We start from the raw sequence: 17,506 nt of genomic DNA, 5'->3' as shown, positions 1-17,506 counted from the left end.
ACTTATTCTATTTCTGTGAAAAATGTCACAGATTTTTTTCCTAGGAATTGCATTAAATTTGTAGATTGCTTTGGGTAGTATGGACATTTTAACAATATCAATTCTTCCAATCCATGAACAAGACCTTTCTTTCCATTTATTTGTATCTTCTTCACTTTCCTTCATCAATGTCTTATAGTTTTCAAGTATAGGTCTTTCACCTTCTAGGTTAAGTTTATTCCTAGGTATTTTATTCTTTTTGATGCAATTGTAAATGGGATTGTTTTATTAAATTCACTTTCTGATATTTTATTATTAGTGTACAGAAATGCAAGAGATTTCTGTATATTAATCTTGCATCCTGCAACTTTACTGAATTCATTTATTAGTTTTAATAGTTTTTTTTGGTGGAGTTTTTTGTATCGTTTTCTGTATATAGTATCATGTCATCTGCAAATAGTGACAGATTTACTTTTTCCTTCCAATTTGGATGTCTTTTAGTTCTTTTTCTTGTCTGATTGCTGTGCCTAGGACTTCCAATATATGTTAAATAGAAGTGATAATAGTGGGCATCCTTGTCTTTTTCCTGATTTTAAAAGAGAAGCTTTCAGCTTTTCACTGTCAAGTGTTATGTCAGCTGTGGGTTTGTCATAAATGGCTTTTATTAAGTTGAGATATGCTCCCTCTATACCATCTTTGATAAGAGTTATTTTAAAAATCATGAATGGATGTTGAATTTTGTCAAATGCTTTTTCTGTGTCTATTGAGATGGTCATGTGATTTTTATCCTTTTTTTCGTTACTGTTGTTAGTGTGGTGAATTATATTCATTGATTTGTGGATATTGAACCATTCTTGCATCCCTAAAATTAATCCTACTTGATCATGGTGTTGATTCTTTTTTATATATTGTTGAATTCAGTTGGCTAATATTTTGTTGAGGTTTTTTGCATCTATATTCATCAGAGATATTGGCCTGTAATTTTCTTTTTCTGTAGTGACCTTGTTTACTTTTGGTATCAGGGTAATGGTGACCTTATAGAGTGATTTTGGGAGTGTTCCCTCCTCTTCAATATTTTGAAATAGTTTGAAAAGGATAGGTATTAGCTCTTCTGTGTAAGTTTGGTAGAATTCCCCTGTGAAGCCATCTCATCTTGGACTTTTGTTTGCTGGGAGTTTGTTGATTACATATTCAATTTCAATACTAGCAATCAGTCTGTGCAGATTATCTATTTCTTACTGATTCAGTCTTGGAAGATTATATGTTTCTAGACATTTATCCATTCTTTCTTGGTTGTCCAATTTGTTGGCCTATAACTGGTTGTAGTATTCCCTTATGACTTTTTGTATCTCTGTGATATCAGTTGTGATTTCTCCTCTTTCACTTCTTATTTTTTTTATTTCGGTCCTCTCTCTTTTTTTCTTGATGAGCCTGGCTAAAGGATTATCCATTGTCTTTACCTTTTCAAAACAGTCTTGATGTGCTGGGGTGTTGATTAGTTCCTGGCTTTGCATATGAAGGGAGAGGTTACCAGGCTTCCATCCAGGTCTCTCCCTCCACTTGTCCACTTTGCCTCTATCCTTATAGTGTCTACAGTGAGTGGGCAGCAAGGGCTTTGACGGCTTGGTTGGATGAAGGGAATGCAGTGTGTTGTGTGATATTTCTTACTTGGAGGTACCAAGCAGGTTACTTACCATAGACTTTGCTGAAGCCCAACTCATATCTGCAAACAATTTCATCCTTCCTTTTTTGATCTAGGCCAGATGCAAAAAATGTCACTTCGTAGGCTTCTGCAAGGGTAACATCCAAAGGTCTGTGTTAGGAGGGGCTGAGTGCTGTCTTCCCTCTGATCTCACAGTTACAGAAGGTCATCCAAAACTGAACTCCCAAGTGACTCCTATGAGGAAGCAGCTCTGTCTGAACCAATATCTGTGTACCTCCTGTGCCAGATCCTCTCCTGGTGTCCCTGAGGGTCCACTCTGAGGCTGCTGGACTGGGCTTTGAGCACTCAGGTTGCTGCTACAAACCTCTCTGAACTGTTGAGCACATTAAAAGACACCCAGTCTCCTACCCTCCATAGGGGCAAACCCAGGCCCTGAAGTACCATAGTCTTCCCTAAGAGGTACAGGCAGTGTTCTCCACCATAAATGAAAGAGGAACCAAGACAACACAGGCTGAAGCCAGTCCTGACACTTGTCTGAGCTGAGCACACAAGCCTGGGTGTCTGTGGGGCTTTTTGACACTTGGAGGTCTGCTTCTCCTCCGTGTCTCTCTCTCTGCCTATGGCAGGCTGGAGACCCCAGGAGCTAAGGCCAGGACCTGGGTGAGGCAAGGAGGAAGCGAGGACCCTGCCCCGGAGAATCCCCCATGGAAGGTGAAATCCTGTCTCAGCTGTGGTTCTGAAGTCTGCAATGAGTGCTCTTCCCCTCCCTCTTCCTGCCCCTTCATGTGCCTCACACAACCCCCAACGCCCACCACAGAGATTCACCAAGCACCTCCTTTGGCCCAGGTGGGAGACACTGATAGGCAGTTCTGGGCCACAGGGGCTCCCTAGGCTTCTGGGTCCCCACTGATGCTTCCTGACAACTGAAACAAATACTAGGGGATCCAGAGAGGGCAGCTAGTGGGCCTGGCCCCTGGAGCTGGCCAGGATAAATGCAGATCTTCCTGCTGCAAGCCCATGGTCTTTAGCCTCCACCCCTGCCTCCTGGCCCAGGCTGGCTAATGCCAATCCCAGATACTTGATTTGCCCAAGGTCAAGTAACTTGAGAAATATTCCTCAGAAATGCCAGCACAGCCTTGGACCTGGCAGTGCTGATTCGTCCTGCTTCACATCTTCCTGTGGTCCCCTCAGATCAAGGTGGAGTTTACAAATTCTCTTTTGAAGTAAACAGATTCTTGGGCTGTGGGGTGAAGCTGCCCTGCTAACATGTTTTGATAGGCTTTTGGAAGCAGAAAGCCCCCATAGAGGACCTGGCGATCCCGGCCTCATGGTGAAGATTGGACCCAGCCTCTTCCACGTAGCTGACAGGAAGGAGGGCGGCAGCCGAGGGCAGGGCCGTCTGATAGCCCAGCGCACAGCCCGTGCCACATCCTCAGGAGCAGCGCACGCTGCCCTCCGCCTGGACACCCTCCTTCCTCCTTGTGTCTCCTGCTGCCCTCAACCCCACCCGGGTGCTGCTTCACCTCTGCAGCAGAGCCCCCTGTGCCCCAGGCACTGCCGCTCCCAAAGGGGGGCTTCTGAACTCCGGCAAGTCTCCAAAGTGGAAGGCAGGGTGATGGTTTCAATATTTCAGCAAAAGAGACCTCCAGGTAAAGGACTTTTGCTTTGTCCAGAAAGCTGCTCCTTTTGCTTCCCAAACCCCTCCCCCTGCACCCCAATTCCTCCAACAGTATCAACCACAGGAAGAAAATGAAGTCACAGGAAGGTCTAAAATCGGCTTGCAGGGCTGCATGTCCCACGTACAGTCCACTGCCCACCAGCTCTCAGGCAGCAGGACGAACAGTCCCGGGGAGGGAGATGGATCCTTTCTGGAACAGAGAGCTTCCTCTCTGGAAGAAAAGTTGTACACCAGGCCAGCCGGGGGCTCCAGAGAGAGGAGCTGGGAAGGCAGGCGTCTCCCTGAGCAGGCTGGTGGAGCTGAGCATGAAAAGGGCATCTAGACAGCATGAGACTGACACGGGCGCACAGGTGGACGTGACCTGCCCTGGGGTGGGCGGGTCTGGGAGCACCACATGCTGCTTGGGACAGTCACTTTGAGAGAAACTGGACACTGACCAATCCCTGGACCAAATGTGACCAGGGATTGTCTGGGAAGGGAGATGAGGGGACTTTCTGGGGGCAAATGTAGTGCTGTGACTCTCCATGGGGTTTGTGGTTACACAGGTATTGCGTGCATCTGTCAGAACTCATCAAATGATACACTTAAGTTTGCTGAATTTCAAAAAGAGAAATCTTAACAAAAATTGTTTCCAAATTCAAGATATGTGGTGCGGTAGCCTGATGACTGTAATTTATTTTGAACTGCATCAGAAAGTCAGATGGACTGATGAAGACAGTGAGACAGAGAAAGAGAGCTAGATAGATTAATATGAAAGAGAATACAGTCAGATATTAAGTGCGAATCCAGGTGGTGGAGATAGGGGTGCCCACTGTACAATTGTTTCCACTTTGCTGCAGGTTTGAAATTAGCCATAATAAAAGTTTGAAAGAAAAAGAATTTACTGATCAATAAAAATAAAGCCATGGACACAGTGAGGCAGAAGTCATGGTTCCTACTGGGTGACAAGTGACTAATGACAGGAACAGAGCAAAGGCTGTGGGAAGCCATGGGGCAAGCTGACCAGGAAAGACTTCGGGGTTGAGGCGCTCTGAGAGTGAAGTCTCAAAGGCTGGGTGGGCTGGACCCTGTGAAGCTGAGGAAGGTTTTGCAGGGAGCCCAGTCCCGCCAGCCCCCAGCCTCTGCAGCAGGTGGGCTTAGAGCAGAGGCTGGACCTTGGAGGGCCCAGTTGTCTGGCTCGGGGGCCTCAGCCTCCATGGTCAGGCTGGGGTAGGGAAGTGGCTTTCTCTGCCCCTCAGGCCCTGTGCAGAGGATGGGCTGGAGCCCATGCCTGGAGGCAGGGAGGCCAGCAGAGGCCTCTGCCTAGTCCTGGAGGGAGGCCAAGAGACTGAAGAGGGCCTCCCCACTCCCGGCTTCCTCACACCCGGCCCACTGACTTATTCAGAACGACAGCCTGATGAACAGCTTCTTCTACTTTATTTGGGGTCCAGGTTCCTGCCTTGAGCTTTCCCTCCAAGTGACAGTCATGCTGTGTGGCAGCTTTTGACAAGATGACAGCAGCTGTAAAGGTCAGAGCAGCAGTGCTGGGCCACGCCTGCAGAGGGTGCGCAGTGGGCACCTGTCACCTCAGCTGGGCCACCACAGGGCATGAATGACAATAGGCATCTTCCTCTATGGTTTGACAGGCCTGTGTATGCCCCAGGGACATAATCAGAGAATTGAAGCTGTCAGGGTGCTGCACGGCTCAGACGTGACACCAGAGAAGCAGTGACCCATGTCCCCACTTCGCACTGCAGGTCACAGTGTGGGATTCAGGAGGAGTCACACAGCTGCCACCCACAGCGGGCTCAGCTGGAGACACTTTCATCCTGGATGTTCCTTAACCACTTCCCTCCCCACCTTGGGCTCAGCCCGGGGGTGGGGGCAGCACCAGGGGTCAGTGATGGAAGTGTTAGTGCCAGCTCCTGTTGGTGAGGGCCGCCGGCTCCTAGATCCTGTGCCAGTCACTGTGAGCTCCAGTGCATCTACGTCTCACTGCAGATCTGATAGTGGGTGTTGCTGTTTCTACTTCTTGGCGACAAAAGTGGAGCTCGCAGATACTCAGCATTTTGCGCTGGTTTCGTGCCCGTGGGCAGCAGAGCTCGGATATAAACACTGCTCTGTGTGACCCCATGGCCTATTGCACTGTAACGTTGCAGTTCAGAGCACCGCAGCCAGGCCCAGCTTCCTGGGTCTGCGTCCAGCTGCATCCAGCTGTGTGCTGTTACCAGTGGGAGCGTGTGCTTATCCACCCACCTCAGCTCCACAAATCCCAGTGATGTGGACTCAGGAGCCGGCACGCACAGAGCTCACTGAGAGAGAGGGCTTCTCCCAGAAAAGCAACTGCACAGGATCCTCCCCACACTGATGCAGGGACCCTCCCGGGGGAGAGAGGGCATCCTTGTCAAGTTCCAGATCTCAGGGAGAGGCCGATCCCGCTGAACCAGTGGATGTAGTGTTGGCTGTGAGTACTTGTTGGATGTCTTTGTCGGACCTGAACTGTGTCCAACTTTTTTTTTCATCCATTGAGATAATCATGTTTTCCTTCTCCATCTTCCTGATGTGGTAAATTACATTGATATTTCATATACAGAATCAGACTTGCATTTCTGGCCTGATCCCTAATTAGTTTTGATGTATTATATTTTTTATGTGTTGTTGGATTTCATTTGCTAAGTATTGTTGAGGGTTTTAAAGTATATATTTAATTTTTAAAAGAACTTTTGGTTTTAGTTTTATAAACTAAATTCATTTTGGTCACCTTTTTGCAATATATGTATTCAAGTCTATACCATTATGTGGTATACCTTAAATTTATCCAGAGCTATATTTCAATTACATGTCAATAAAGCTGGATCATAAAAGTAATTACACATGCATATCCACACACAACTCCCAACATACACACGTCATACAATCACACACTGACTTATATATCTGCACACTCATATGTTGGACACATTTCCATACAATCACCTCATACACACACACATCACACACAGACATCACACTCATAGACACCACACACACATACCATACACACTCACTCCACTCAAACCATGCATATACCACACACACTATCACACCACATACAGAAACACACCATGTTCACACACCCCACAGTCACAACACCCACACACCACCCAAATGTGTCACACACACACACACACAGACACACACTTCTGTATAGATATGTGACTCTGGCTCTTACCTCCTAAACAGACAAAGTAAGTGTCCCCAGCCATCACTTCCATACAGGAATTTTCCACCAGCTGGAACAGACAGTGGGGTGGCAGGGTCAGGGCGACTGATGGCAGAGGCATAGGGAGAAGACACCCCATCTCCCGTCTCATGCTTAGCCCACACTCACCGAGGTAACAAGCTTTTCCAGGGACTTGAATTCGTCTATCCCATACATTTGGTCTTTTCTTTCTACAATATCATGCAGCTACAAGGGAAGAGGAGATGGTAGGCACCCAGCCAGGGCTTGAGGACACAGCAGATCCCGTCCCAGGAGATAGGCTCTTGCCTTCTGCCGTGTTGGACTCCAAGGGCCACATCCTGGTGTCTGCCAGCAGCCCACCCTTAGGGACTGGAAAGCTCCGCCTTCCACACCTCTGGTGTGTAGGTTTACACAACACTTGCTATTCATTGGCCGTGGCAATCTGTTCTCCAAACAGTTGGGGTGGGTAGAGGGCCATCCTCTGGGGGTCCCTGGGACAGCTGCCTTTGAAAGCTTTCCCCAGTTGGGCTCAAGAGTGGCACCCGGTTAGCTGAACACATGGTTAGCTGTTCTGAATTACCTGGTCTTTCTTATAATCTTTTACACCCAGGCAGTAAACTTTGGCCCCCATATCCCGAGCTTTGTCAGCCTAAGAGGGAAAAAAAGGTTTGAGTAAAAATACCCCAATACATGGAGCACAAAGCTGGTAATGATGGACAGGACTCACTTCACTCTTAGTTTCCCGTAATGTCGTTGGTAGCAGTGGTCCAGTGGTCAGAGTGATAATCAGGCTGGAAGCACTGCTGTCTGCAGAAGAAGCAGGGAGTGGCCTGGTCAGCAAGGCACCTGGAGTGACCTGCCTCAGGCTGCTGGGCCCACAGCACTGCTCCCACACCTCCCCCTCCTGGGGAGAGGCCACCTTGACTGGAGTACCCACCACCCAGAGCTCCTGGAGGGAGAAGGCCGCAGCGCAGGACCCACTTGACAGACGAGGAGCCTGAGACTGGATCAGAGCCCTTCCTAGTGGACCCTCACTATGGGCAGGTGGCACAGCCTTTGCCCTGAAAGGCAACTGCAGCTACTTCACTGGACGAGGACAAGCCTCTCAGGTGAGCACAGGGAGGAGCAGCTGACCGACTGCACAAGACATCCCCCCGGATCAGGGGGGCAGTGGGCTCTGGCCTGGGCGGCGCCGGCAGGCACTCCTGCTGGCTCTCTGGGTCCTGCTATTCAGAACTCGAGGTCAAGGTGCTTGGGCAGCAGCCCCCGCCCAGCTCCCCGCCTTTCCCCAGCAGCCCATGCATTCTTCCTGACAAGGGCTGCAACCCTACAGTCTAGATGCAGGTGGTCTGGGCCAAGTACAGCCATTTCCACAGTCGGAGGCACAGTCACAGGATGAGAGTCAACCAGAGGGAAGAGGCTCAAGGGAAAGGAGGCAGAGCCAGAACTGTGGTGGACAAAGTGTGGGCAGCCAGGGGGACGCCAAGGTCTCTGTTCCCTAAACTGAACCCCATCTGCTTGCCGTCTCTGGAAGTTCTCTTTTCTTTTTCATGCAGCCCAACCATAGGTCAAGCACTTGCTATCTAGTGAGAACCAGGAATGTAATGCATGATGCCATGTGGTTCTCGGAAGCATCCCTGGGGGTGGTTTTCATCCTCACTGCGCAGAGGAGGAACCTGCAGCACAGAGAGGACAAGGGACTCGTTCCGAGGGTCAGTGCTAGGAATTGGCCGAGGGGGTCTGCACCAGCCCTCGCTGAGGCCCGCGCCTGGCTCGGTCCCACCTGAGCACAGTGACGTTAGCAGGCAGCTTACTTTTGGAGTAAACTCTTTCAATCTGCTCATTTGCCTGCAACAAAATGAAGGAAATTGGGGGAGGGCAGTGAGATGACCCAATAATACTCTAAGAACTTGATAAAGCAGAATAAAGTCTCAGAGCTGTAGGATCTGTACCTTTTTAAATCCTTCCTGCATGTGTGTGGCTCCACTAGGTACTATATTCTGAAGTCTGCTAAGACCATCACGAATTTCATTCCTGAAAAAAAATCAGTAAAGGGGGTTGAGGAGGAATGAGGGTTGACTGTTACAAAACAGACCAGCTGCCCTGGTGCCATTCTGCCCTGTGAAGACCTGCCTGGACCAGAGAGGACACAAGTGGCCCTGTGGTGACCTCTCTGCCTGTGTCTTTGACAGTGACAGGCCTTGGTCAACGCTTCTCTGTCTCTCATTCAGTGGGCGTGGAGGATGCTGCTTTGCTGGTCCCATGGGTGGGGCCTGGCTTTCAATGTGCTCATCCCTGTCTCAGGCAGGCAGACCTCAGGGGACTCAGCAAGGGCCCTGCCTTGACCGTCCGTGGTGAGGGGGGTGCACCCATGGATGTGCACCTGTGAATCCAGCACCCCCAATGTCACTGGCGGTACTGCTGGCACCTAAGGGGTCCCTGGTGAGGGCACGTCACCTTCCAGCAGGCAAGGCTGAGTTTGGAAAGGTCACTCTGCTGATACCCCTGCCCTGTCCCCTCCTCCCCTGCCACAGACTCCTGAGGTGGACTTGGACCCTCCAAGCCACTTCCTCCTTTGGATTGGTGCTAAAGGAAGCTGTCAAGCTGCTCCGTTAGAGTCTAGGGCTCCTGGGTTTCATGTGCTCCTGAAGAAAGAGACCACAAGCTGGAAAAGAGGCCTGAGGCCCATCCATGTGGGAGGAAGAGCAGTGACCCCAGGATGCCATGGGGATGGGCAGTCGGCCTCTGTTAAAGCAGATAGCAGTGGATGGGACTGGAACACACCAGGGCTGGGGCTTAGGTTCAGGCTAATGCAGGGTGATGGGCTGAGCAGTCACAGCAACTCTAAGGAGAACGTGGTCCCTGAAGGCTGGCTCTCACTTTGCGCAGAAGGGATTCTGCCCTGAGGTGTGATCTGAGAGCCCCAGGTCCTGCCCTGCTTGACCCAGCCCAGGAACTGAGGAGGCTGTGACCCCGGGCCAGTGGAGGCCAAACCAGGCCCTGCCCACCCCAGCACAAACACCCTCCCCTCTTCCTGACACTTTTGGGAAGATTTCTGTTTTGTTGACAGCACCCTCAATATGCTGGAGCTCTCATCTCTCCCCAGCCTTCGGCCCGGGACTGAGCTTGGCCAGGCTTCACTCCTGCCTGAGCGGGCCTTTTTCTTGGGCTGCCTCCCCCATCCCTACTCCCAGCTCTGTGCACTAGGCTGCTTATGCCCTCATCAGGCCCTTCAGTTCTTAAGATTCCACCCCATTTTTCACTCCCCTGAGCCCACTCCCACTTCTGACACCTTCCCTTGAGGAAGACATCGTCACCTCCAATTTCCAGAGAGGGTCCCAGAGACCCTCAAGAGCTTCCCCACAGCTCCCTTGATTCAGGCTCTGAACCCCTGCCTTGGAGGAGGCAGTGGTCCTCCTCTCCCCCACGGGCAGCTCCTCCCCCCGAGGCCCCCACCCAGTCCCCGCCTCTCTTTCTGCCACCTGCCTGACAGCCCCCCACTGACCTGCTGTCTTCCACCTCAACCCCACTCAGGTCTCTCTCTCTGAAATGCAGAAGACAGGGACACCCAAAACCACGCCTTCCCCTAGCTCACCTAACAAGAAGCACAGCCCCTGCTTCTCCTGGGAGCCAGGCATGGGGAGGGCTGTGTCTACGCACTGGCACCAACACACTCCCTGGGTTCCGATCATTTGCGTCATGGGCATCTTAACCTCCCGGCTACTCAGGAACTCCGTATCTTCCCACCTCCAAGGCTTTGGGCACATCGCTGGGCCCACCTAATGGTCCACCTAGGATTCTGGTGTGTCATGCTTCCCTCCTGCACCCCAGCCCACACTCATGGGCTCCCTTGTCTCAGACCCACCAAGGGACCAAGCTCCCCTCCACTGAAGCTCCGGCACTTCAGCACTGCCCATCCCTGCCTCCTGGTTCTGACTGTGCCTCCCCTCTTCCCCCACTGGCCCAGAGCAGAGAGTGACACACAGAGCAGGTGCCCAACACAGGCCAGTGTTCACAAAGGGCCCACACATCTGCTCCACCAGATCCCAGGAGTCCTTGCAGTGAGCCAGTTCTCAGAAAAGGGAAGAGTGCTGAGAGGACACAAGACAGGCGGAGGGCAGGGCTTAGAGGGCGCAGAGATGGTCTAGCAGCACGGGGGTCTGCCAGGGCCAGCGCAGCCAGGGGTCAGTGGGAGCCATGGAGCCGGGGCTGGGGGTCAGAGTGGACACTGAGGGGAGCCCAGGACGGCCCAGCCTGCTCCCAGTGGGTCCGCATGAGGTCTCAGGGAACCCCTCAGTTCCCTGTTTTTCCCTGTGACCACTCCCACCAGGCCTGCCTTAGGGGATTAAAGCAGTACTTACCTGTCTGAGGTGAGCTTCATGAGGGTGTGACCCAGTGTGGAGTAGGTGATGAAGGACATCCGCAGGTTAGGGCTGGAGAAGTATGAAGACGAAGTCAACAAGCAACCAGGAAGGGGGTGCATGTCAATTTCCCTGCTCCCATTCCAAGTGTTTTGCTTTGGGGACCCGTTTCCTGAACCCTGGATGTTCCTATAACTTAGTAAAGGATTCTGAGGCCTGTGGAGGTGTGGGGCCTTCCTGCTCCCTCCCTATACTCCCAACCCCCCAAAATCTCTCTCTCTCTCTCTCACTCACACACACACACACACACACACACACACACACACACACACACAGGCATGCACAAGAAGATAGATACTCATGCACTTCTGCATGAGCCTCCCAACTGGCCTCTTTTCTACTGTAAAATTCTTTGAGACTCACCCCTTTTCTCTCCTTGCCCACCTTCCCCATGTCCTGCCCATCTCAAAGAAATTATTGTACCTCTTTTCAGCCTTTCACACATCCCTCCTGTTCTCTCCCTCCACTGTCTTCTGCTCCATTGACCCTCATTATTTTTTCTCTTAATTGCTACCATAGGTCCCTAGCTGTGCTCTCTACTGCTCTTGGCTCTTGTTACAAATCATTTCAACCACTATTATCAGACTCTTCTACCTGGAGGACCTCATGTATCATATTAGACACTTGCTCAAGAATCATCTGTAGCTCCCAATTACTCACAGCGGAATTCTAAGCCCCTTGGCCTGGCATTATGAGCCTCAATGGTTTTGGCTCCACACTGCCCTGTCTAGACTCATCTCTCAGGCTTCCCTGAGTTAACGCTATGCTCCAGTCAAATAGACCACTGACTCCACAAGAAATATCCTTGATCGTTCTTCTACCCTGTTTTCCCCATTCTTTAGGCTCTAGTTCAAAATTCCACATCCCCTAGAAAGTCATACTTGACTTAAAAAATTAATACTTGCTTTTTCCTAAAGTCACTAGAAATTCCTTTTCACTTTTCTTTTAGCCCTTGGCACAATTTAACTCCGTGTTTGGTTACTGGTTTGCCTGTTTATTAATCTGTGCGGTCCTCAAGGGCAGACTGTGTCCCCTACAATGTGGCCTGACCTCAGGCAGGAGCCAAGAAAGCTGCTGAGACCTGATGGAACCAGCGTGATCTGTCCTTTCTGCTTCAGAACACCCCCCTGGACTCTGTGCTCCTGACCAAAGGGACTTCTGTGACCACCGAGTCTAAAGAGCTATGTACCCTGCCCGGCAGAAGAAAACACTAGCCGTACTTTGTGTACTTCTCCACTATTTCATCCACTAGTTCGTAAATGTCCTTCCAAGTATCATTCGCCTTCTGTGACCTGAAAACAAAGAAGACCTGAGTCAGAGGGATGAGGCGCATCCATCCAGTGGGCAGTGTTTCTGCCTCTCGAGCTTCCAGCAGACACTTTAGCAAATCCTCCCCATCCCAGGTAGCGAAAGGCTGCCACACTCCTTCAGTGACCTCAGTGGGTCACCCTGGTGGTGACTTTCATCATTGTGAGTGCTGGGGAGGGTAAACAACCAGACCCATGTGCAGGGGAATGAGGGTCTTTGGGTGGCAAACCAGGATGGTTGATCATTTTACTTGGGGCTTTAAGACAAGGAAAGAGGGAGAATTCATTGGTTAGAAATGCCTCCAACGATTCTGACACGTTGCCTCTCGTCCCTCACGTATGGACACCCAGCAGGTACCCTGGCCTCAGGCCAGGGAGCATGTGTTACTCAGGCTGTTTTATTACCATTTTTTTTCTCATCAGCCTGCAAACTAGGCCTGGGACACTGCTGTCCTGACATCATGATACCCACCAGCAGGGAAAACTACAGGCCCTTCCTGGTCTCCTTCAAGTTTTTTGCTCCCATTGTCTTTAACTTTAGTGCCAGGATGGAGACTGAGGAGCCAGATGGGGGTGAGGGTGAGGAGTGTGCCGTGCTTTCAGACAAGCCTGGCCTGTCCCACTGTAGCCATGCTCTAGGCTTACTCCTCACTGATGGCCTGGGGATGGGAGATGGGTGCATAGGGCCCATTCCAGGAAACCTTCAGCTCCTCTTCCCCTTTGCAGAATCTAGCAAGACTCAGTCCTGTCCCACCCACTAGCCTCTGGGCTACTTCATCCAATGTCTAGGAGCGTTCCCCCTTTCCAGTTGATTGCATAAGCAAATACCTTCCCTACTCTACCTCCCAGAATGTTTTGAGGATGACAAATGTGCAGTAAAGGGCTTTGGGGACCGTAAAGTGCTTCAGTGATATTGGGAACCATAGCACTGTTACTACTGAATGAGTAAAATTTTTCCTCAGCCCCACGGAGGAGTTGAAAATGGAACCAAGGCAATCTGTCCAGTCTGAGGACACGCCCCTCCCTGTCCTTCCTTGAGGGTCAGAAGGTACAAAATGCACAACCCTGGTTTCCCAAGGCCACAAGCAGACAGACCAAACTGTTCATCATGTGCACACAAACTGTAACGTGGGTCTCCAAGTTGTCAAAGAAAGAAGCAAAACATTTAGAACCAGCAAAGCAAAGGACTTTCTAAGCAGTGACACTATGAGAATGCCTAACAGATGACATAACAATTTCCCTGGGCCCTAGGAAAAATAGAGGTCATTCAGGTAAATAACAAAACAAAACAAACACGAAACCCAGAAATCACAGTGAGCTTCTTCCAAGTGCTGACAAGACAGCTCCTAGCAATCACCTGCCCCTCCAGCTGTGTAAGAGACGTGCAGGTCACAGATCCTGGTCAAGCTGATGGAGAGACTGACAACCATTCAGAAACTCTATGGTGTTTTTTTTACTTTCCAAATATAAATGTTTCCGGGAACAAAGGCCTGGGGCACTGATTCTAACTTAGGAACAAGGAGGCCACAGAGGTGTGTTCCTTGGGTCTAATCAAGACTGTTCTTGTCTCCCCTCTCTCAGAGGCTGGGTTCCCTTGCACTGCTTCCTGTCATCAGTGGTCCAGTGGACAGAGGTGCCCTGAGGAGCACCCGGGCCAGGCGGGAGAGCCACTCACGCGTCCACTATGAAGTACAGGTCAAAGGCACCCTCGCAGGATTTCAGCTTCTCCCAGTTGTTTCTGTGATGGCTGGTGCCCAGGTGGAAGCTTCTGTGGTTTGGGAGGTGGTGCAGGAATCTCCCTGGGCTCAGCTCTAGAGGCTGTAGCGCCAGCGTCAGGAAGAGCATGGAGCCCAGCATCCCGGGCCCAACATTCCCCATTTTCTTGGCCAGCCCCGTGGTCCCACTGGACCCTGGCCACTTCAGGCCACCTCAGGCTGGGGCATGTGCTACCTCCGCTGGTTCCCAGGGACCACCACTCCTCCAGCCCTTTCACTAAGGTGCACTGGTGCTGTAAGCCTCCCCTGGTATCTGCCCTGAGGGCAGAAGAGGCAAGAGGCTGGCCTTGGGGGATGTCCTCACTACCTGCATAATCCTCCCCTGTGATGTCCCTTATGATGGACAGGGAGGTTGGCGTGGTGACTTTGTGACCCGCAGGTCTGCTCAGTGTCCTGCTATTGACAATCCCAGTGGGGAGGCACGGGTGGGAGTAAGATGAAGCGTCCATTTGTTCTTTATCCCAATCTCTCCCAGGTGGCCATTAAATTCCTCGGGAAACCCTGCCTTTCTGTCAACTGAAAGAAGGCAGCTGAGGTGGCTTAGATAAGGACATCACTGTTGGGTCAAGGAATTGGGAGCCTAGAGTGCTGCAGTGGTCACTCGGGTGACCCAGTGGATGGAAGGGTCTAGAAGTGGAAGAAGGCCTGTAAGGATGTCAAAGTCCTTTGTGAATGAGGGACATTGCAGTTATCTTCTTCTGTGTAGCAAATCACCCCAAACTCAGTCGCGTAAAACAAGAACTATTTTATTATTCTCCTGGGTTCTGTGACCAGAAATCAGAGAAGGCTGAGTGGCGATGGCTTGTCTGTGTTCTATGTGGGCATACGCAACTCTAAGTCAAAAGTGATTAAAAAGCCAAGACTGTGAATGCAAAACTTTTTAGAATACCTTAACGAATTTATTTCATTACCTTCATTTTTATATGCATAAAAGAAGAGTGATATATGATAAAATCCTTCTCTAATAAGCTTAGATATTTCAACATGTAAAATATAAATTGGAAGTGATCAAAAGCTTTTTTGGAGTGATATTTAAAATAACGGAATATTTAAAATAAATGGTGTTTTGGAATTGAGACAATTGGTGTACTTCTCCCAATAGTCTATTAGGTTTTCCTTGCTTCATATTCTTCATGACACTTGGTATTGTCCTCTTTTTATATATTTTCCTATCGATTCAGCATCTCTTTGTGGTCTTAATTTGCATTCTTCTCATTACTGATGGGATTGGTCTTCTGTTCTAGAGACTTAGGGTCCTTTCTGAAGGAGGAAACAGGTGTCAGGGCCTGTTCCAATTAATCCTTGAGGTTTATGTTCTTGGTGAGCTTGGAATGTGAACCTACATGTGGTCAGTAGGCTTTTACAGAGAATGTTCGTGTATAGGAACCCCATGTCCTGGTAATATGAGTTTTCATGTCTTCTCCTTCATTTATAATTTTATCAATTTGGTTTCTCTTTCTTTTACTCGCTTAGTCTAACTAAACTATTGTCAATTCTGTTTATGTTCTCCAGAAAACTAACTCTTCATTTTGTTAAACTTTTATATTGTTTTCTTGTTTTCTATTTCATTTATTTCTGCTCCAATCTTTATTATTTTCTTCCTTCTACTAACTTTGTGCTTTTTCTAATATTTCCTTAAGTTGAAATATTTTTTTCCTTAAAATATGCCTTTACTTCTATAAATTTCCTCCTTAGAAATGTTTTTGTTGCATACTGCATGATCTGGTTTACATACTGTGTTTGCCTTTTCCATTTTCAAGATATTTGTTTGTTTTTAAAGAAGTCTTCTCTGGTCCACTGGTTGCTCAGGCATGCGTTGTTTAATTTTCATGTAATTTAGCATCTTCCAGCTTTCCTCACGATATTCATTCTTAGTTTCATACAGTTGTAGTTGGAGAAAATGCATGGCATGATGTCAGTCTTCTTAAATTTATCGAGACTTGCCTGTGGCCTAAAATATGATGTATCCTAGAAAATGGTCCATAGGTGCTTGAGAAAATTGTATATTCTGCTGCTGTTGTATGAAATGAAATGTGTATATCTTTTAGGTCTCTTTTGGTCTATACTTTTGTTCAAATCTGCTGCTTCCTTATCAATTCTCTATGTGGATGATCTTTCCATTGTTTAGAGTGGTTATTAAAGTCCTCACCTATTATTGTGTTATTTTTTTGCCTTTTGTTCTGTTAATAATTGCTTTATATACTTAGGTGCTCTGATATTGAGTGCATATATATATATGTGCAATTGCAATGTTTTCTTGATGGACTGTCCTTTTCTTTTATCGTTATATAATGACCTTCTTTGTCCCTGGAGCATTTTTAGCTCAAAGTCTATGTCGTCTGATGTAAGTATAGATATCAATGCTGTCTTCTGGTTACCATTTGCTTGAGTATCTTTTTGCATTCCATGACTGTTAGTCTTTGGGTATCTTTCAGGCTAAAGTAATTCTCTTGTGGGCAGCATATTTCTGGACCTTTTTTTTTTTTGGTCCATTCAGCTATTTTATGTGTTTCTATTGAATTTAATTTTTTTATGTTTAAAGTAATTATTGATATGTAAATACTTACAATTGCCATTTTGTTAATTTTTTCAACTGTTTTATAGGTCCATTTTTCCTAGCTTCTTATCTTGCTGTTGTCTTTGGTTAATTGATGACTTTTTGTAGCGGGTATGCTTAGATTCCTTTTATCATCTTTTTTATATCTACCAGAGGTTTTTTCTTTGTGGTTATCATGAAGCATACCTAAAATATATTTATAACATCCTATTCTAAGCTGATAACAACATTGATAGCATACATAAATTTTCCCTTTATTTCTCCATCCTTCACATGTTAGATTATCAATATGACAATTTATATATTTTTATGTTTTGTATGCAATAAGATATTATTGTAGTTATGGTTGTTTAATACATTTTAACCTCTTAACTAGTGTTATAAGTGAATTACACAGCAAAATTACAGTATTACAGGGTCTGATTTTGACAATGTGTGTCATTAGCGGTGAGTTTTAAAAACTTCTTATGTTTTCACAATGCTAATTATTATGCATTTATTTCTGCTTGATGAAATTCCTGCAGCAATTCTTGTACAGCAGGTCTTCTGGTGATGAACTCTTTCAGTTTTGTTTGTTTTGATGTATTTACAATCTCTGTCTTCATTTCTGAAGAACAGATTTGCTGGGTACAATATTCTTCTTTGACAGGATTTTTTTTTCTTTCTATACTTGAATACATCACCCCTCTCTCTCCTGGACTACAAAGTTTGTATTGGGAAGTCCCTCTAAATTCTTATGGTGGTGACTTACATGTGGTGACTCATTTTTCTCTTGTTGCTTTCAAAATTCCCTGTGTCTTTGACCATAGACAATTTACTTACAGTGTGATTTCCCGTAGCCATTGCAGACTCAGCTTATTTGGGATTCTTTGTGCTTCATGAATTTGGATGTACATCTCTCATTCCATGTTTGGTAAGTGTTCA

At 48.1% G+C, this 17,506-nt stretch overlaps 1 protein-coding gene across 9 annotated transcripts in view; it reads right to left on the bottom strand.

Annotated features, from left to right (window-relative positions):
* Positions 1-11,831, bottom strand: part of LOC309642474 (anthrax toxin receptor-like) — a 37,746-nt gene extending 25,915 nt beyond the window's left edge. For 5 of the 9 annotated variants that reach the window (XM_082424066.1, XM_082424059.1, XM_082424061.1 and 2 more), the window contains exons 1-8: positions 10,884-11,831; positions 8,475-8,556; positions 8,337-8,370; positions 7,250-7,329; positions 7,103-7,171; positions 6,670-6,747; positions 6,511-6,571; positions 1,674-1,769 (exon numbers count right to left, since the gene is read on the bottom strand). In XM_082424066.1, the coding sequence (XP_082280192.1) occupies positions 1,674-1,769; positions 6,511-6,571; positions 6,670-6,747; positions 7,103-7,171; positions 7,250-7,329; positions 8,337-8,370; positions 8,475-8,556; positions 10,884-11,005 (622 nt within the window). In that variant the 5' untranslated portion in view covers positions 11,006-11,831. The remainder of the gene's footprint in view (positions 1-1,673; positions 1,770-6,510; positions 6,572-6,669; positions 6,748-7,102; positions 7,172-7,249; positions 7,330-8,336; positions 8,371-8,474; positions 8,557-10,883) is intronic. The other 4 variants (XM_082424060.1, XM_082424063.1, XM_082424065.1 and 1 more) reach the window with 4 other exon arrangements.
* Positions 11,832-17,506: the final 5,675 nt, after the last annotated feature.

The sequence above is a fragment of the Balaenoptera physalus genome (assembly GCF_965194825.1).
Source record: "Balaenoptera physalus genome assembly, chromosome: 14".
Lineage (NCBI taxonomy): Eukaryota > Metazoa > Chordata > Mammalia > Artiodactyla > Balaenopteridae > Balaenoptera > Balaenoptera physalus.
Note: the sequence above shows the minus strand (reverse complement) of the source record. Positions and strands in the feature narration are given on the sequence as shown.